This window comes from Falco cherrug, chromosome 2 (assembly GCF_023634085.1).
Source record: "Falco cherrug isolate bFalChe1 chromosome 2, bFalChe1.pri, whole genome shotgun sequence".
NCBI classification, from domain to species: domain Eukaryota; kingdom Metazoa; phylum Chordata; class Aves; order Falconiformes; family Falconidae; genus Falco; species Falco cherrug.
The window spans coordinates 55,560,386-55,582,045 of NC_073698.1; the positions used below are offsets into that span (position 1 = coordinate 55,560,386).

General features: G+C 43.8%; 1 protein-coding gene across 1 annotated transcript; it reads right to left on the minus strand.

The window, feature by feature from the left end:
• Positions 1-4,135: 4,135 nt before the first annotated feature.
• On the minus strand, positions 4,136-20,010 carry DCT (dopachrome tautomerase). The gene is made up of 8 exons (XM_005443950.4): positions 19,507-20,010; positions 13,739-14,038; positions 12,198-12,298; positions 10,950-11,116; positions 9,157-9,336; positions 8,916-9,051; positions 6,963-7,164; positions 4,136-4,754 (listed from the first exon to the last, which is right to left on the minus strand). The coding sequence occupies exons 1-8, from the start codon at positions 19,901-19,903 to the stop codon at positions 4,573-4,575; spliced, it is 1,665 nt and encodes a 554-aa protein (XP_005444007.3). The 5' UTR covers positions 19,904-20,010; the 3' UTR covers positions 4,136-4,572.
• Between the last annotated feature and the right edge of the window lie 1,650 nt (positions 20,011-21,660).

Below are 21,660 nucleotides of genomic sequence, written 5' to 3' on the forward strand. Positions count from 1 at the left end.
ATGCTTTGCACTGATTTGTAGAACCAAAATCCCAGGGTGTTCTGGGCACGGTGGAGACTGGGGATGGTGTGTTTTCAGCCCTGTTTCCCTCAGCTCAGCAGTCTAGGGGAGCCTTTGAGAGCCCCTCTTCATCCCGCCCCAGCAGTAATAGCTTCAGTACAACTTATGCAACAAGAGGCTGTTGCACCTGCATAAACCAGCAACAAAAAATGCCTTTTCTGTAGTTTGGGATGAATGGAACAATAAAACATGTGAAACTAACCTTTACAATCAGACTTGCTACAGGATTTCCTCCCTCTGTTTTTTAATGTGCCTATGCTCACTTCCTTTCGCTTTAAGCGTTTCATATAAAATTTATCCGCACTTTTTCCTGTCACCAAGGACACAACCCTCCCTGGTTGCTAGACCAGGGCTGTACAACGTAAAAAGGGAGAAAACCAGCTTTCTGGTGTCCCCAGGTAATTTTTCAGTAAGCCGCGAGAGGGCAGGTTGTGCTCTCGATACAGCTTGCTGCAACGAGGTTTTCACAAGCGAGTGTTAAAAGAATTTTAACTGTGTTTAAAACTGTTAACAGTTTTAAAGCCCTAATTATTAAACTAAGGGCCTGCGAGTGGAAAGAGTAACGCACGGATCTTTGACCCTGGTATTTCTAATGTGCATAGTATCCATCTAATGCCTTCATTGCTTTTCTTCTGGAGCAGAAAATACCTTTCCATTCAATTTACAAGTAAGAACAGAGCAACTCTCCCTTGTTTTACCCAAGAGCTCTTAGGGAAAAAGGAGTTCTAACAAGTTAGCTGCTAAGCCACACTTTCTACATTTCTCCCTTCTCTCTCTCCTTCCTCTATGCCGCTACCACTGTCACTTGCCCATAACCAGGGCAGCTGGCAAAGCCACCACTTGGGACAGCAGTATCCAAACCTCCAAGGTGGTGAAGCTAGTCAGGCACACACCATGCCCTGTCACCCCAAGGAAGAATCCCATTCACCCTTGAAAACAGCAGCCTAACCCGGCTCCTAAACTTTGGCATCCACATCACATGAAGGACAAAAAGGTGTCGATCTCCATCCAACAGCATCTCTAAATCAGTATTTAACATGAACTGGTGCCTGTTGTGGGTTGTTCAGCCTGGAAAAGTAAAGGCTCAGGGGACACCTTACCATGGCCTTTTAATACTTGAAAGGGAGCTTATAAGAAAGATGGGGACAAACTTTTTAGCAGGGCCTATTGCGACAGGACAAGGGATAATGGTTGTAAACTAAAAGAGGGTAGATTTAGACTGTCAGGATATATATTTAGATATAAGGAAGAAATTTCTTACACTGCAGGTGGTGAAACGCTGGAACAGGTTGCCCGGAGAGGTAGCAGACACCCCATCCCTGGAAACAGTCAAGGCCAGGCCGGACAGGGCTCTGAGCAACCTGATCTAGTTGAAGATCTCCCTGCTCACTGCAGTGCAGGGTTGGACTAGAGGACCTTTAAAGGTCCCTTCCAACCCAAACTATTCTATGATTCTGTGTGAACACTCATAGTCTCGTCCTGCTGGAAAGTAGCTGACATCTCCTCCTTGAGAAGGGCACATGGAAACCTCAGACCTGGCTGCAAACTGACACTGATCAGGGTCCAACTGATGTGATACGCGGCCCAAGCCAGGTCTCTGGAGACCTCATCTGATGTCCCCAGCACCAAGTCACACTGGTCCCTACATGGTAAACCCCCCCAAAAGGCAACCTGAATTGGGAGCTGTGGTACTGGGCCGAGTGACTGTACAAAAAGTGCTCCAACCATTGGCATCTTGGGCATGAACCAGGAACAAGTGTGCTGGGATGCCCCAAAGGCACCACAAAACAGCAGAAATGGCAGCAGATCATTGTCCACCTGATGCAGCAAGGGCTATCTGAGCATATGGTGAACAAATCGTAACTTTTCTTTGCCCAAAAATGTCCCCATTTCAGAGGTAAGTTTTGTGAGTTATCCCAGTTCAAAGCTAAGTGTATGTGAAGACCTACTAAGATCTTCTTTCTAGTCCACACAGCTAGTATTGAGCAGGCCTAAATCAAATATAATAAATCATTATTAACTGGAATTTTTTAATCAAGGCTACAAAAGCATAGTTTTTCTAAGACTCAGAACCTCAAAAAATGCAAAATCTGAGCAGTCCATTAATGTAATGTATTCAGAACCAAAGCTGACACAATCTATTCAGGACTTCGTTTCCTGTGTAAAAACCCTGTCTCAAGATAACATAGAAGAACCACCCAAAGGTGGTCCAAATCTATGTCTACATAGGGAACTTGTAAAGGGAAATAAGGAAGACCCAGGAAACCACAAGCCAGTCAGTCTCACCTCTGTACCTGGCAAGATCATGGAGCAGATCCTCCTGGAAAATATGGTAAGGCACATGGAAAATAAGGAGGTGACTGGTGACAGCCAACATGGCTTCACTAAGGGCAAATCATGCCTGACAAATTTGGTGGCCTTCTATGATGGGGTTACAGTTTTGATGGCCCAAGGAAAAGCAACTGACATCATCTATCTGGACTTGTGCAAAGCGTTTGACACCGTCCCACACAACATCCTTGACTCTAAACTGGACAGACACAGGTTTGATGGACAGACCACTCAGTGGATAAGGAGTTGGCTGGATCATCGCACTCAGAGAGTTGTGGTCAACAGCTCAATGTCCAAGCGAAGACGAGTGACGAGTGGCATTCCTCAGGAATCGGTATTGGTACCAGCGCTGCTTAACATCTTTGCTGATGACACAGACAGTGGGATTGAGCACACCCTCAGCAAGCTTGCCAATGACACCAAGCTGTGTGGTGCGGTCAACACACTGGAGGGAAGGGATGCCATCAGAGGGCCTTGACAGGCTTGAAAGCTGAACCTGTGCAAACCTCATGAAGTTCAACAAGGCCAAGTACAAGGTCCTGCAGATGGGTTGGGGCAATTCCAAGCACAAATGCAGGGAGAGCAGAGAATGGATTGAGAGCAGCTCTGAGGAGAAAGTCTTGGGGGTGTTGGTGGACAAGAAGCTCGACATGGCACAGCATTGTGCACTTGCAGCCCAGAAAGCCAACCAAACCCTGGGCTGCATCAAAAGAAGCATGGCCAGCAGGTCAAAGGAGGTGATTCTCCACCTCTACTCCATTCTTGTAAGACTCCACCTGGAGTACTGATTCAGTTCAGCTCTGCGGCTTCAAACATAAGAAGGGCATGGACCTATTGGAGCAAGTCCAGAGGAAGTCCACAAAGATGATCAGAGGACTGGAGCACCTCTCCTATGAAGACAGGCTGAGACAGTTGAGATTGTTCAGCCTGGAGAAGAGAAGACTCCAGGGAGACCTTATAGCACCTTCCAGTACCTAAAGGGGGCCTACAGGAAAGCAGGAGAGGGACTTTTTACACGGGCATGTAGTGACAGGACAAGGGTTAATTGCTTCAAACTGAAAGAGGGTAGATTTAGATTAGACCTAAGGAAGAAATTTCTCAGTGTGAGGGTGGTGAGGCACTGGCTTAAATTGCCCAGAGAAGCTGTGGATGCCCCATCCCTGGAAGCATTCAAGGCCAGGTTATATGGAGCTTTGAGCAACCTGATCTAATGGAAGGTGTCCCTGCCCATGGCAGGGGGGTTGGACCTAGATGATCTTGAAGGTCACTTCCAAACCAAAACATTCTATGATTCTATGCTTCTATGAAAGGAATGTTTAAGACAGGGTCTAGGGAGTGCCACATCCAAACCTGATCCCCCACCTACAGACCTGGGTAATGCAAGGTATCTAAGTCTTGTTACCTTGGGTCATGGGTCCCAGGTCCCCAACTTTGGAAATATAAGTCTAGATTCATGAAACAGTGCAGCAGGGCCAAAATGGAGAAAGCAAAACACCATTTTAAACTTGTGTCACAGGTTCCTAACACAGAGATAAAGCACAAGTGTGCATCCAGCTGTCAGGGAACTCCTGGTCTTAAATTTTAGGAGAATTTGAGTTTGGAAGTTTACCTAATGCTAAACATCAGCTTGACTGGAAATAACATATGGAATTGATCGTGCTTCTGAAATAAACTGTAACCAGGGAGTTCCTATAGTATTTTATCAAACAGTATGAAACACTTTGAACCTTAAAAAAAGACTATGTTATTAAGAATATTTATTGATAACTGTAAGATAATATGTTATTCAAATGTATATGTAGAGTTAATAACTTTCAGCACATCTTAGAGCTGCTATATGAAATCAAAAACACATTGAGGTGAAACATTATCTTGGTTATTCAAGTTGGATTTCTTCTGTTTAGATTCTTAGGTGTCTTGATCTAAATCTATAGAGGATGACCTACAAGGGTCACACACTCCGGATAATATTTGGTAATGAGAAAAATCTGACCTGTCTTGGGCCTTGCACATATGTACCCAGATACTGCATATATTACAATTCACAGGTAACAGGAAAACCTGAATGAGAACAATGTAGTCAGCTGCCAAAGGAGTGTGTGATAAACTCTCAGCTAAGATCTCAATAAGGCTATCAAGGTCACTTCCTACAGGAATACGCAAAGAAACAAAGCAAGGGCACTAAGCCTCTTCCATGTACTTTTTGGGGCTAAAGCTCACGTTCATCAGTGGCTCAAAACCTCTTCTCTGCCTTCGGTGCTGGAAAAGTACAAGCAGCAAAACAAGCACAGCCAGAGCTGTAAGTGCTCCTCCAATTGTGGATCCAACCATGACAGCCCAGGCTTGGGTTTCTTCAAGGGAACCTAGAAATATGAAACATCTGAAGTGAGAACAGCCCATAATTTCATTTTTCAAATTACACAGAAGAAAGAATATGTCCCACAGCCTGGTAATTATCATTACTTGTGTAGCTTAGCAATCCACTGGCCACAGGGGAAGCTGGTAATGCACCATGTAACCAACATATATACCAGAGCCAAAGATGTTTCCTGCCAGAGAATGCTACAGCTGAATTTAAACTTCAACCTTTCATACAAATTAAAGTGTTGAGAATGGGAAAGGTTAACAGTGACAAGACAAAAAGATCATTCTCTTATCTAATTTGGCCAAAATTATGAATGACTTAGCAATTCTTTCTATAATGACATTTCAGCATAGCGGTTTCTAAGCTATTTTGGTCAACAGAAAACCCTCAAATTTTTCTGTAGACCACAAAGCAGCCCATTGTTAACCTTTTAACTGAGAACACTAGTTTAGTGTGGTTCTGCCAGCCAGCTCCAGATTGCATCCTCTGATTTTGAACCACTTCTGGGGAACCACTGTCTTCTAAGATAATATTGCCCATTCTTCTAATAACACTGCTCCACTTGGATGAATTTGGTTTCATTTATGCTTTCAGAAGAAAAAATTGGCTGCTCTGCTGTTCTGAAAAATGCCACATATACTGAGATGGCAATCATTACATTTGACTAAATTTTCACAAAAGCTCTCAAAAGGACTTAAGATATTTAGAAGTTAGTTAGACATACAGGATTAAGGAGACAGATGGCCCAGGGAGATGTCACAAAGACTATGAAAGCACCTAAAGGTTCGGTTCCCCAATCTGCAGTCTCTGTCAACAAAAGAGCTGAGGGCAAGCACACCTAAATTCAGTAAGGTCCCAAAAAGAATTGTTTGGCACTTTACCATCTTTCAAGTAAGAGCCAGCAATGTATTAACGTGTGTTGATTTCTAATGTGGTTACATGAAGTAGAATTAGCAAGTTATATACTTAGATAAAAGAGAAGGGTTTGGATGTAAAAGTTTTATTGTCTGAACACAGACCATGCAGACAGGGATAGATAACACTGCTTCACAGAGAGCTGAAGTGGCAGAATCACAAGCTGCCTTTGTTCCTTTCTGGGTACCTCATGCCCAAGGGGCAGTAGCATTTCCAAAGCAGGAGGGGGGACACTAGTCCCAGCGGAGGAAAACTTACTCTATAAAAGGGGAAGTTTAAGTTTTATGGGGAAATTCTGGGGATACCCCCAAGAAAAGCACTGCAGAAGCAGGTAGCATGTCACCACAAGTCAGGGCTCCCCTGCATGAATGCAGCCTGAGGACAAGGGTTTCAATCTTTTGCAGTCTATAGACCTACAGACCTTTAAACAGTCTCCACAGATTAAAACCACAGATATATGATAAGCATTTAGGAGAAATTCCTGGCCACACTGTTTAGATAAGCACCTACTGCCTCTCAAAGGAATACCAAGGTGCAGAAAGAAAATGCTCACATTTAATCTTCAGTAAAGCTGCTGAAGCATGGTTTTCATACATTTCTTACCCTTATGCCTTTTACAAATATTTGTAACTCGTGTTGCAAATTTTTGATTTTGTGCATATATATACTTTGCTTTCTTGCTTTTTGTCTTTATCTGATTTGTGTCAAAAATAATTTCAAACAAATAGACAAACCTTAAGGTACATCACACCGATGGGCATGGAAAATCTTTAAAATTGGGGTTTTATAACACATAACACCCAGGTACATCTCTCCAGGGCATCCAAAGATTAATGGAGTTCATCTCTAATGAGACTCACACCTCTTTTATCCAGGGCCCTGTGCAAAACAAGTATTTTCTAATGACCAGCATTAGCCAGATGAGCTCCCTGGCAGGGTGCCTGACCTCTGACAGGTTAAAGGATCCTGTAACAGACATAAACAGTGCTGGAAGCAGCAGCCAAAATCAAAGACTCCTCATCCCCAAAGGAGCACTGTCATCAACACTGGACTAGTACAAGTTGATGCATTTTGCAGCAGAGCAAATGAAGTATGTGCAGACTAGCAGTTACCACGACTTACATAGCGAGTTGTAACTACCTCTGTGTGCCACCATGAGTTTGCTAGCGAGTAAGTGAACAGACCCATGTGTTTTGTGAAAGGTGCCTTATTCTCCATATGCCTGTGTCATTGAAAATGTGAGCTGTCTCACTGCCTAGCCTGGAACAGCCTCCGCATCTCTGAGACATACCTGGCAGGTCAATGGCATAGGTGTAGCCAAGCTGCTCGGCGGTTTGGAAAAGCTCATTGTTGGTCACAGGAGGGAAAAAAGGGACCATGTTATATAGTCTGTTGTGACCGATGGGGGCCAGCTCCTCAGGCCAGGCATTGTCAGGGGGGTTAAACCGCTTCATCCACTCATCAAAGATGGCATCAGTAAAGGAGTGAAGAACCTGCAAATCCAGGCATGGGCACACACATTCATTAATCTCTTTCAGAACTCAAAGGCTTTTAAGACACTCTCACCTAAGGTGGCAGCAGCTTTTGAAAGAGAAGAGGTTAATTTAATTTACATGGGATTTACAGAATGGGAAACTGTTGTAGTCAGAGTCCAACTCAGTCAGCCTCACACGGGGCACCAATTGTTGCAGCACAAACAAACCAGTAGGCTACAACAAGGCTTTTACCATCGGTCAGATTCTGCTGTCTGGGCTGTATCCCCTTCCTCCCAAGGTCAGACCACACCACTGCTCCTCCATCCAAGTCCAACCCCTCTCCCACCATCCTCAGGGCTATTTAACCACTTAGCGGGATGAGCTACAGCTGCACATCGTCCATGTCAATCAACCCACCCCTCTGAGGCAAGGCCACAGCTGCGTGTCAGCAATGCTGATCAACCCACTGCCTCCATTCCTCTACAGGAAACAAGGAAAGCTCACGAGATGGGAGTAAATTAATCTTCTGCATGGGACATTTTACTGTATATGTCTTTGTTGCTGCTTGTTCATAATAAGCTTTCTCCAGACAGTTTAATATCAGCTGTCATTGAATGGGCAGGTCCTCTGCCTCTCAAATGAGGGCCCACTGAGCTCATCCAGGTGAATGCACCTCTCAAATCTATTTTAATACCTCTCATCTCCGAACAGGTATAAAATACTGCAGGAAATTTGATCACTTCATGCTCATTTTAGAGGGTGCCACCAGCTCCAAAGCTCCAGGTACCCATGAATTCTACCAGGTCTTGCCCAGTCAGTTTATAGGTCTATAAAGCACTAACACAGGAAAGTTGTTTCAGATGGCTATTACAAATGTCTGGGCTAATTCAAATTAATTTCTGCTGTACATATGTTTCTTAATTACAAAGCTGGAAAAAAATTAGAAAATATCCTACAGAAAATAATCTTGCATATAAAATTACAGCACAGTGAAATGAAGACTTTATTGTACAAGAAAAAAAATCATGCATGAATACAAGAATTATTAAGAAAATGAGCTGGAGAACCACTACACAAGTACTTGAATTAATTTCTCCAACACAAAGTTGCAAACTTAAAATAAAGGTAGGAAAGAAATTAATTGTATTAGAATTTATCTGTATAATCAGTGTGGTTTAATCTAACAAAGAGGAAAAGAAAATGGCATGAATTTATTAGGAGAGAAAGAAGTGTAAGCAGTCAACTGTTGGTTTTTTATTTGCCCATTGCTATTTGTGCTGCTCATTGCAGTGCAGCACTGTATCAATGCACCAGTGAAATCACATTATTTCTACTTCCCAAGAGACCCTGAAATGAGATGCACTTCCTTTTAGCCTGTGAATTGTGAAATGAAGAAACAAACTACTCATTCTCTACTGCTCAAAAATAACTAGCCCCACGTTCAGTTTATCTTGTTGCTGTAAAATTGTCTGGTATAAGCCATTAAATTTAGATACCGCCTAATGAAAGGATTCAGGGTAACATGAGTTGGAATAGCAGCTCTTCTCCCCAGAAATTTATTCATATTTTACAAATCATCCTGAGATTTCTTCCCTCTTTATTTGACCATTATGCAGGTGTGACAGTGTTCAAGAAAAGAGAAAAGATGTCTCCTTTTCTATTTAAAGAAGTTATTTTTAGGGAATTCACTTCTGTTCAGCAAAACCCTGGTGAAATAGGTGCCTTTGAACTACAACCACTGCCGCTCACGCTGGGGGAAAAAGACATACCACGAAGATGGGATCGTTGGCAGCTGCATGAGGGAGAACACTGGTCCCGTTCAAGAAAGAGTGAGCCAAATTATGAAGGCTCAGCATCGGCGAGTTAAGGGCTTCACCTGGTTTATCGAAGCCCTCCAGCGCATTCCTGGGGGTGGATAAAGGCAGCATCAAGTAACCATATTTTGCTGACAGCTCCGCACATAAAGAAAACCCATGACCCAGCTGGCTCTGGAGCAGCTGAAGGACAAACCTGAAACTGAAACTGGAATTGCGGAAAAAGGGGGGACTGTCAAACTCCTGCAGGGAAAGGCACCTCCTGACATCCTCCACAGTGGGCAGCTGCTCGCTGGACCCCCCGGGCAGCCTCCGCTGCAGCGGCCCTTCATCACTGCCGTTGCACAGCGTGACCAGGCGGTTGTAGTCATCCAAGCTGAGCATGAAACAGAAAGAGGCACAAGTCAGCAGGTGATGATTTGTTGTTGCCTTTTACTCCTGTAGTACAGAAGAGGCCTCGGCTATATGTGTGAGCGAGCAGGGGTTAGGCACTGACACCACTTGGGGAATCTCAGTTCACCTCCTGTGGCCTGGAAGCTGAATTTATTTCAAGACTGCCACTGTGCCGTGTCTTGCTGTGGCTCACCGTCCTCTGTGGATCGTCAGTCATTTGGACCAAGAGTTACCAGCTTCGTTGTCCACAGAGAGAGGATGCTTTAGAACACATTCTCCCCTCCCAAGGGCTTTGGAAGAACAGGTTTTGCCAGACAATCTAAAACAGCCTTTTGAATTCTGAATTGATGAACTTTCAGTCCTGAGTAAGGACTGAGTTTTTTACTCTTAACAAAGAGGATAAAAAACCCAGCAAAGTCCCACTGTGGGATGGGCTGAGAAAATGCAAGGAATGACAGAAAACAGGATTTTCCTTTCCATCCCTCATACCCTTTCAAAGAAAAGCAACTGCAATGCATTACATCCTCTTTCTCGGGGCCTGGAGGACAAACTGCGGTTGCAGGAGTTGCCCAGCAGCTAATGGAAAGCAAGTCCTTTATATCAGAGAGGTAAAGAGGGAAGGAGGAGGAGAAAAACAGTGTAACATTTCTGAAAAAATTCTATGCTATTCATTACGAAATGAAATGGCATTTTCAGAAACTCCTGAAGTAAACAACAGCCATTCTCTGTTTAACCTTGGCAAGGCAAAAGTTTAGTCACTTCAGTTTTCAAGAAAAAACAAAGCCCTATTTATCTTGGAGAAAAAGTAGGGGCAAGATTTAAAGCCAACTGGTGCCTAAAGCTAGAATTTCAAATAGCTCTTTAGGTACCCAGAGACAGACTCTTTTGAAAAGCCCTGAGCTCTCGGTACCTCCGTCTGACTGACTGCATGCTGCCCCTGAGCTGACAGAAGAATGTTATATGGGTATTGTAACTGGCAGCATATTATGTCGTGGCACCCTGATCCTGCATGTGAATCACCCGTCAAAGCCCTGCTCTCACCCAAATGGTATATGCCTAAAGAGAGCTGGCAGCAAGCTCCTGGCTGTGTCTGTGTTGTTTTCCATGTGAAATCTCAGCCACTTCGAAGTCAATCCCTAAACTGCACTAAATAGATCAAGGTTAAGGTCTCACCCAATACAAGGGAACAGATCTTTCAGCCTGTCTCTGGCTTCCTATATGCCAAAACAGTTTTCTGTTTCCACTGCCAAAATCAGTTGGGTATTTGTTACAGAGAACTGACATGCAGGCATTTCTTCTTTTAAAAGGTATTTGCCAATGTGCACACTCTTCAGACTTTTGGCAGCCTCAAATTGGCTGAATTGACTAAAATCCTGTACCAAAAGAATCATTTTTAAAAAATAGACTTCCGTAATACCAGGGGGAAAAGTTTACACAGCACCATCTACACACAAACCAACCATAATTTCCAGCTTTAAAAAAGATGCCTTGGCTCTTTTCCCACCATTCACTCACACAGAGAGCAGCCCACGCTGTAAATACTGAACAGCAACAAGGTTTGGTCGGTATGCAATCTTGCCCAAGATATTCTCGTACCTGTTACAAACTACTTGCCACTGGGAGAACCTGGAGCTCAGGCTGATCAGCCCCGGGTCATCCGGCCGTGATGCTCCAAAGAGCTGGTCCGTGCAGATGTCGCATTCATTTCTACCTGTGGCAAAGTTCCAGTAGGGCAGCGCAAAGGAGTCGTTGCCTATCAGCCGCTGCAATGGACAAAAATGCATTACCAGGGAATCACCTTCAAAGGAAAGAGAAAGAAAGGGACTCCTGAAAGTTGTTTCACTGGGTGTTCACTAGATTTTTCACTGGACATTCTGCTTTTCATTCTGCATTTCAGCTACACAAATTTCACAGCACTGCTCCAACTCCTTTCAAAAGATTGGGGCGTTAAGTCAGTCCAAGCAAAGACATTGTCACTGGTTCCTTTAATGTTGGACTGCGCTGCTTTTGTCCATGTTAGGCTTTCTGCCAACTCAAGAGATTGGGCAGGAGGGCAGCAGCAGAGGTGAATTGAGCCTTAAGCAACTAAGAGGCTTTCTGAGTTATGTAAGTGGGTAATGGGTAAAATTGAGCATGTGGTTTGCTTTCGCTCCAGAAAGGCTAGCCCTGGGGAAGAATCTGAACTTCCATTAAGAGAGGAATACAGTGCATTTGCTTGTCCTTGCTTGTTAGACACGATTTCATGCAAGCAAGATCCTGCAGCTATTTTGATACCAACCATTTTCATTAGAGATCTGCAAGGCTGAAATACAGTAACATTTCCAATGTAGAAATAATGCAAATGGAAATGAGTCAATGCTTTGGCAACTGACTGTTGGGCACGTTAACATATATTTCTGTAAAAGATGTATTACTAAATGTATGTATGTATTAAATGTATAACATAAGCACATTTAAAAGGGGTAATATTTAGAGTTGCTTTTGTGGTATCTTCAGTATCAGCAGACACTATATGTTACCAAGTTTTACGTGTAGATGTTGCTCTGATTTTATTAATAGATAGTGTTAATTCACATAATCTGTCCTCCGTTGTGGAGATGAAGAAAAAAAATCTGCATTATAACCCTCACATCACTGTTCACAGTAAGAAACTGTTCAATCCTCAGTATCTTTCAAGATACTGAGGACTAATTTCAATTTAAACAAAAAAGGATCAGTGAACAAACACTCCTGGGAATTTTGGTAAGAATCTATCCTAGGAAACAGCTTACCCTTCGCTGGCTCGAGAGTCACATAGCAAAAGAGAGAAGCTGCATGAAGAAAGGGAAAGGCTGTTCAGCTAACCTGCAGGTCTCTCTCCAGCAACAGCAAATGGTACCTATGCCAAGTAACAAAGGCGGGTCCTTGATGGGAGAAATCAATACCTGTGAAGGGGAGGCCAGGTCCTACAAAAGGAAGATAAAATAAGCACTTAGCACCAAAGGAGGCTCAAGAGAAAGGCAGCACTTTCTTCTGTTGCCTGGAGTGGAGTTAAACAAAAGCCTACAGCTCTGCGCCTTTGGAAAGAGCACACACATCAGAAGCTACAACATTTACATGGGACAAGTGAAACAAACTCCTCTGTGGATATTGACTTCAGTGCTTCTCAAAACTTCACATTCCCCCAGTAGAATATTGTGAAGATTTCTTATCACTTTAGTGGATTTTGGTTTTAAGACACAGTCTTATTGTCTAAAACCTTAGATCCTTGCTAACATGTACCACATTAGCTCATTTTCTTGCTCAGCCGCAGGACTTACAGTGTGTATCTGTCATGAGAACCTTGGCATTTTCCATAACCTGGCAACAGTAATTCAACAACCTTTGCCAATTTTCTTCAAATTGTGCTTGTTATTTCTTGTATTGTGCTCTTGTTATTACACATGAGAACTAAGACACTCAAAAGCTAGAGGCTTCAAACCGCATATGGATTTGTTTATTACTGCAGCAAGCTTCATGCAGCCCATGCACGAATTTATTTATCACTGCAGCAGCACTAGAAGTTGCCCCTTTCCCTTTCCATGTGACTGTCCTGTCCCCTGAAGGACCTCCGCTCTTGCTAGGCCAGAGACTGCTTCCTTCAGCCCTGCAAAATGGAACATCATCAGAAGGGCACACTGAAGGAAATCCACTCCAGGGTAGCAAATACCCCCTAGCAAGGAGGTAGATTTGGGTTCAGTTTGCCAGGTAGAAAAGCCATACTGGTGCGTCCTCCTGCAAGAGATGAGCTTTGTGAAATGGGGATGGCGTAGGTGCGTCTATCCAGAAGAGCAATGAGGACTAGGAATCTGGATTTGGGAGAAAGCATGGGGTTAGATACCTAAACCTCTAACCTGGTTTGGTTTCAGAGCTGGCTGTGGATGGTCAGGCAAACCCCACCCTCAGTGACTGGCTGGAGGCCACAGAAAGCAGCAGCGCTCTGGTCCCCAACATCTCTGCCTTCACCAGTGCAGATCCCCTTTCCCGCTGCTACCAAATATACCTTGTCCTGTGGACTAGAAACATCTGTTTTGAAGTCAGTCACTGCCTGACCACACTTCAGTTCACCCAGTAGTGGAGATTGTGAACTGCTTCCCTGTCAGATGGAAGATGCACCAGGGGTGTGCCTGGTGTGCTCCAGTCGCCACAGGGTACAGGGACCGGGCTGCAGCAGGTCTGAGCACACCTCCCTCAACTGCGGATGGTCACCAGTTTCTCACCACCAACTGTTTCACTCTATAGATCTGCTCCCACCAGGACTCACTGCTTGATGAAGTAGCACAGCTGAGTTTAAGCATACTTACCTTTGTTCAGCAATACTTTCCACCCTTTACGCGCAGAGCCCGTTGGATAAGAAAAGCACTAACCTAATAGCGTGTCTCTGACTGAGTAGTAATGAAGCCAAACAAAGTAGTTATAAATACTACAGTTGGCAATTTGTGGTTCCTCTCCGGTGGGACCAAGCAGACTTATCCAGTGCTGAGTTGCAATTACATAGTCTGGGTGAACAGTTGTCTTTGCACGGTCTAGAGCATCAAAGAACTGCTCTCTCTCCTCTGCTGTCAGGGAGTGGACATCCTTCCTGACCACCGCTGGCTTCCTCACGTTGCATTCAGGGCCAGTCCAGCCAAACTTGCAGTCACCACAGTTATAGCCAGCAAAGTTTCCTGAATCAAGAGGGAAAGAGCAGCTGTGACATTATGAATCAAGGAAAACTAACAGTGAAATGCAGAAGAATTAAGAATTAGTGCTCTTTTTCCCCCAGCGTTGCCAGTTCCTGGAAGGGACAGCAGCTGAGCAGGCTAGCAGCTTTGCTAATTGCCTAAGCAGAAGGATAGCTCGCTTCCCAGAGCCACGGCAGGACCAAGAATCATACTCAGCCAGCTGCAGAGGTGAAGCTCTGGGTGATGGGCTTGACGCCCCAACGTGCCTGGAGCTCTGCAAAGCCCACGGACACATGAGGAGTGTCACCAAACAGGGGCCTGAGCAGGTTAAGCACATGATGAAGTGCTGTGCTCAACTGGCTCTCAAGTACTGCCAGACTTCCAGGATCAAACCCAAGAAATGGTGAGTTCACATGGATCCTTAAGCACAGAAAAAAAATCCCCAAACAAAACAGTTCTCTTAAGGACAAAACTTGGGAAAACTAACACCTGTTAATGGTGTATCTGGTACCCAGCACAATCCAGGACAAGCATCAGGGGTGCCGAAGGTCACGCTTTAAGCACTTTTAAATGGTGCTGTGATAAGAGCCTGAGAAACACTGCAATACCAGCATCCCCCGCTGGCATCATTCCCAAGTCAAGTAATCGGGTCCACTCTGGGCATTAGCTCAGACCCTGTAACGTGGTGGAAGAGCCCAGGAAAGCAGCGCTTGCTTTAAGCATGGCCTCTTGCCCACTGTGGCAGACCGCCAGCAGCAGCAGAAAGGCCCTGCTGCAGCTTGCTTTGCCTTTGCCAGGGGAGATGGGGGCAGCCTACCGTTCCTGCAGTGGACATATGCCTCCTGCCTGCACACAGGCATAGTGGTGTAGGACGGTGGGCTTTGCTGCCAGAGGAAGGAGGGAGCACAGGGGCAACCAGGGGTCCTCCAGGATCTCCACTCTGTTCTCCAGAATCTGCACTGAGACTCCCTAAACCCACCCTCCCTCCAGCCTCCTGTATACAGTCACTCCACAACAACCCATGCCAATCGTTTTCCAATATGCCACAAAATCTCACTGCTCCCCACATGCCCCTAGACCCAGGACAGGCTTCGGGCTAACATGGAGATGGGGAAGTGGCTTATGAAGTGTTCTTGGATGGGCAGATGTCCCTAAACACTGAGAAAAAGACACTTCTTATGACTCAACACTTCATATATGTTCATACATCACCGGTGCATGCTAACACCAGTTATCACACCGCTGTAGCTGCTTCTTAAGCCCAGTGATTGCCTGAACTCACAGACAGGGATTTTTCTACCTCTAGGCAGTCATAGCCTGTGGTTGGTCTTCAGACAGCGAGCATAACACAAATCAATAACTCCATCAACTGTCTTTTCTTCAGGAAAAAGAAACCCATCCAAAACTCACCATCTTCTTCCTTGTTTTATTGCACCAAGATGAAGTCTGAGCAGCTGCCGTGCCTCCTCCTTCCACAGAGACTAGCTTAATACGTATCATTTATTGGATGGGGAGAAAGGACTGCTTTTCAGACCTCTTTAGCCATTGCATTAAAACAGGAGTTATATTAGATTTGAAACACCCTCATACTGCAGTATCCCAAGGGTAGGATTAGGATTGCTACCATGTGAGATAAATGGTTAGCTCTTCTGTCTTTTCTAACTCTTCATTTGGCATAAGGTTAGGCTGTATGGTGTGGAAGATCTGTACCTAGCACGGGCTTTAACAGGGTCATCAAGGTATGATTATAATTTAGCATTATCCCACAGCCACATTGCCCTACAATAAGTAAATGAAATATATTTTATAACTACTTCAAAAGCTCATTTTTACCTAATGGGAGGGCCATCATATCAGCTATATGGTTTAACTGGCAATTTGCTTACAGCTAAACAATAGAATTTAAACCTTCCTGCCCCAGATTGATTCCTGCACAGGAATGTGAAAAGATTTAATTTTTTTTTTCTCTCAGAAAACTTATATGAAAAAAAAGAAGTTCAGCACATGTCCACATGTCAGCCTTAGAAAGTGGCAGGAAAAAAGATGAATGATAATTATTCCCTCATTATGGGAATGATAATTACTCCTCAGTGAACTCAAACTACGTCATTGTTTAATCACTGTCACAATCTTGTACTAGCAACCACATGACTGCAGTGGTTTTTTTTCACAGTAATCTTCTGTGCTGAGTTTTTATAATGCTATACCAGATCTGTATCCCATTAGTACAATTTTATCCTTTAGAACTCAAAATAACATTTAGTTTGTAAGTCTTCGTATTCTTCTAAATTTAGCTATCCCACTGAAGTACTGCTTTGTTGTGTAATTCTCAGGGTTAGACTGGTGTATCCAACCTTGTGTCTCATTCAACACATACACCCTACTGAAAAACAAATCACCGTATTCCCCCTCACATAGTACTGCACACTGTCAGGAACTGTCATCAGGTCATTTTAGTTTAAAAAATTATATAAATTGAATTAATATTAGGTGCACCAAAACCAACTGTAGAACACATACCATGTATTCAAAACTGAAATCAGACAGGAATTAAATAAAAACTCTGCTACCTCCCAGCTACATTCATGCCATAACCATGTCCTTTTCCTAGAGATGATATTTTTGCTGCCACCAACACACAGTGAAATGTGCAGCAAGCAGCAGCCTGACAACAGACTTACAATTGACTTTTTGACCATGGCTCTTTTTACAAAAAGTGGGAAGTAAAGCTGGATCTTTCTGTGGTACTAATCTTATTCTGTTATATTTGTCCCCAGTTAAAGAAAGACTAATGCATATTATCTGCTAAAGCCTAGAAATGGGGGAAAAAAATGTGTTTTTAAAAAAAAAATTCCTTAGAAAATTTACATTAATTTGAGAAAAAAAAAATAAAATAATCTGACCGCACAATAACTACTCATCGATATTTGTTTGTGTTTAGGATTTTCTTCCTTTTTTTTCCTTTTTTTTTCCCTTTTTTTTCCCTTTTTTTTTCTTTAGATGGATATGATTTTAAGACATTTTTTCCTCAGTGAACAGCTAAAACAAATGGCAAAATTTTCAGAGTTTCTTTTATCCTTACCTACTAATTTTTTAGCAGAAAGCTCGAATGGATTAATTTATTGCAAGAACTCCAGAATCCCTCCCAATGAAAAATCCTGGCCCCTGTTCCTCACAGCTTCTCCAGGTTTCCTGCCACACAGCCATCAGCTACATGACACATTTAAATGGCACTATCTAACCAAATATGTGTTCCCACAACTTAACATATACACCATCTCTAAACTATAAATTACACAGTACCAAGATGGCACTGGAACACAACTGTTTATATTGCTGCTAAAATGCTAGAAAGAGCCTCGGCATGGGTTGGAGTTTGCACAAGCCAGGAACCATTTCAAACAGGTGGTTTACATATCACATTTATTTGGAAAATAAGATACCTTAATAGTAGAGATGTGCACTCTTCTAGGTCCCTTTGAATGAGCATATTTAACTTATATTACCTACCATAGGTACTGTAGCCCTAGATGCCCAATAAAGATGACCTGTCATAGCGCTTGAACCTCTGGTGCATAGACAGCCAACAAGTGTACAAAAGAGAGTAAAAAAAAGGCAACAAAATAGTAATAGACACAGATACACGATCACCAGCATTGTGAAAGCATCAAATCTAACTGAAATCCCACATAGCTGTGAACTTAGCGTTCTCCCAGAAATGCCTTTGCATGCAACATCAAGCAGAGTAGAGCACAGGAAAACTTTCTGAAAATAATCCTTAAGGATGTCTTCCACCTCAGCAGTTTATCGCTGGTACATTTAGATAATAAAGACTTCAGTGAGAAAGAGGAATGTAAGTGAAATAAAAACACAGCAGGAGAAACCAGATTTGAAGAGTCAAGGAGAGCAGACAGCTCAGCCAAAGGCTGAATGAAAGGACACTACGTTCTCCTCACAAAACTTGGGACCTAGCCCTGCAAATATCAAATGCTGGTGCTCGCCTCTACTTGGAAGCAAATTAATGTCTGCCTATGCAGATCATGTCTGTCTGCACTGCTCTTCAATTTACTCCTAAGTTTTGATGCCCTAATTACTTAGCCTGCATAAATATTGGTGTATGCTTATGTGCTTTGGTGCTTTTCTGACTCGGGGTCTGTGATGGTCTGTCATACCTGACTTCAGTTTTGGAGGTATAAAAGAACCTTTAAAATGAAAGAAAACCTACATCCAATTTTTCTGGTAAGAAGTATGGAAAAGTACTTCCACACAAGCATTTGAAATCTAATAAAAGGCAAAGATAAAAACCAAATTACATGCTAAAGCCTGTTATTATTTTGAGGAGCTTCAGTAACACCATGTATCCATTTAAGCCACATGCCACTACCTCTGTGCTTTCAGTTGATAGAACATGGCAAAACTTAACCTTGTTGGTTGAAATTTTCTGCAGTGCTTCCTTCTCACTAGACTTTTTTGATAGTGAGAGCCAAGGTGTATCTTAACAAAACAGTTCAGCTAGTTCTAAGAACCAGGTTGAAGGAAAGCAGGCTATTTTTCTCGTATTAGAAAATTCAAACAACTTTTTGTTTCCAACAAGAAATCCCAGGCTGCATTTGACATCTGCCTAGCAAGTGGCTTTCAGTGCTTGAGATGTGCCTTTTTGCCTGTCTCCTGGTACCATCTCCTGCCAGCCCTGCAAAGCAGTTGGGGCTGAGGCTGCAGTTCCTACTCATTTTAACCCTTCTTCAGCCAGGGCTGCTGCTGAGAAAGGGTCCTGTCACCTCATCCTGCCCTGACCTCACCTTTCTACCCCCTCTCTCCTGCCAGCACTGGTGAACTGGTCTTACTAAAACCTGATCCTTTTAGCCAGGTTAGCCTTCAAGCACATTTCATCCCTGATCTGCTTCGTCTCCAGCACATGAAGGCTGAAGCCCATGTAAAGTGACAGGTGGAAAGGAGCAGCTGGAGATGGGGAGGAAAAGGACAGGATAGCCTCTTTGGTGGTTGTACAGACTCATTTTGGATCAATGCAAGTTACAGATTTAGTTAACAACCTTAGGGTAGGGAACACCCTGGTCAGACATCCACGCCGTGCGCAGGGGTATATCATGCTGCAAAGTACTGCTCCAAGAGCAATAAATCTCTGACTAAGACACCGATCCAGGTTCACTGCACCATGATGATGAATGCAGTACTGAAACATCCAAAACCCTGAGGAGAAGGGTGATGAGTGGCTACAGGGACAATTCCAGGGGCAAAGAGCAAAACCCAAACGTGCATGAGAGAAAACACATTTTCAACCCTGTTGCTCTGAAGATGTGCTGATAGTATCATGAACAGGACAGTATTTTTTTGGAAACTGGTAATACTTGAAGCCATCTTGATGCCTTATGCCACCAGGGATGTTCCTGGCCTTCAGAGCAAGGTTAACAGACCCATCTATCCCAGTCTCCTCACCCCAGCACCCCTCTCACCTGTGCACCAACAGCTCTGGTTGAAGAACTTGAGGGGCCACCGTTCCCGGTCATCCACATTTCGAAGGGTGTAGGGGCCACTCCAGGGCTGAGTGTCTGCTCGCACACCCTGACACCGTCCCCTGCCCTGCAGGGACCCGCAGACATTGCCTGGCTCTGTCCCCAAGGCCGGGCAGCAGCGTTTCAAGCGAAGGGCATCCACCGTCATGCAGGCACGGGGGAACTGTGCCTGTGCCCGGGGGGGACAGCAGCAGCTCAGATAGACCAGACCAGCCCAGAAAAGCCACCTCAGGGCGCCCATTACAGCTGGGTGCAGTCTCTGCCTCTCAGCTGGACCTGAGTGAGCGGAGCAGGGAGATCTCTGCTGTGGGACAACCTGGCCTCGCCGTAGCTCCATGCCCCAGCCAGCTGGGATAATCCCTCTCGCTGCTGAGGGTGCCAGTGTTGGGTGTTTGTTTAATCACAGTCTCTAATTGCCTTGAATGCGGTTCAAAAGACAGGCACTTTGGCTCTGCGGTGCCTGCCCAGCAGCCACGGCTTTGAGCAGCGTTTATATAGAGGTTGGGAGAAGCCCTCATTAGAGGGATTAGCAGGGCACAAATCCTCGTGTTTTGCACATGACATCAAGGGCAGAAAAAAGTGCCAGCGTGAGAGCAAGTTCTGCAGGCTTTGGCAGCTTGTCAGGAGAGTGAATACCTCAGATTTTTTCTCCAAGTCTTTCATGAGCTTTCAGAAATTGATGGTCTTGTTTTAGCTGAGGTGGCTGGAAAAGCAGGTTTATTCTTTTAATCAAAACCCTGTAAACAGATGATAAATAGAAGAGGAAATCCCTTCTCTTTTCAGTTCATTCACTGCAAGATAATACTTTCCACTAAAGCAGTAGCAGTAGAAAATTAACTGGAAGCACAGAGGATATAGGTGCATCATTAACAAAAATTCATAAACCTGGTAGTAACAGTTTGGGATGGAGACTTGTTCTGCTGACTGCAGAACTCCAGTGCTTGTACTGTAAACATTTGAGAGGAAAGTGGAGAAGGATTCCCTTCTTAATAGGCTTTTTGCATGCAAAAGAGTTTTGGTGTTTTTTTTTTAAAAGGGTGAGCGGTCCTTGTTTGCTCTCTAACCCTTTCCCCATCATTACACCAGAGGTTGTTTTGGGGCTGGTCTGACTGCTAGACTTTCAGAGCCGTCACAGCTGAGCATTTATTACCTACCTGGCAGGAGACAGACCATAAGATCAATACACACACCAGACATGCAGACAAGTGGTTTTGTCGAAGACATCAACAAAAATTACTTTAAAAAGCTCCTAGTATGCAGCAGTTCTTGCCCACAATGCAACTCCTATGTTCTAGAAGAATAAAATTAATAAATCAAAATAAAGTAGTGATAAGTCGTGAGAGGAGTCTGAAGCAATAGCTATTAGTTCAGCTCCACCATAAAAACTGACAACTCCCTCTGCTTCACTGAAAGCTTTCTCTACCTCCCAACTCCACACCTCTGTGGTTAAGCCATTTCTGTAAGAACGTATAATGAAAACAGCTGTGGTTGTGTCTGTTCTACTCAGTATTTCCATGGATGTTCAACCACACCATTATGGCAAAAGTCTATTATCTATGCAGCAAACCTATTGCCATCATGCAGCTAAAGAGTTCGTCCACACTGCAGACACCGTCATCAGCAAATTCAGGTTCTCAGATCTTTATATCAAAGATTTATCATTTGCCAGACAAACTAAATTATTATTCTACTTCATTTATAGAAGCACAAAGCCAATTAGCAATACCACATAGTCTGAAATGGGTTTCAACTCATGTCTCTTAGGATTCAATGTACCTGGAACTGGCTTTTGCCTGCTGCTCTCCACACAACAAAAAGAAAGTACAACTAGTTGCTGGAAAAATATGTTGAAGAAGCTTAGGAGTTATAAAAGGACACACTGACTCAAAAACACTCTGAACAATACACCTCCCCATACTACTCAGCACTTATGTACACTCTCTGGTGTGGGAAAGATCAGTCTTTGAACCTAGGTTAGACCACATCTTGAACCAAAGTGACCAACATACCATCTGAAAGCAAATAAAGTGAACACACAATCATCAGCATCACCAAAAAAACATCAAAAATATGGATAGGATTCAGCTAGCTGAT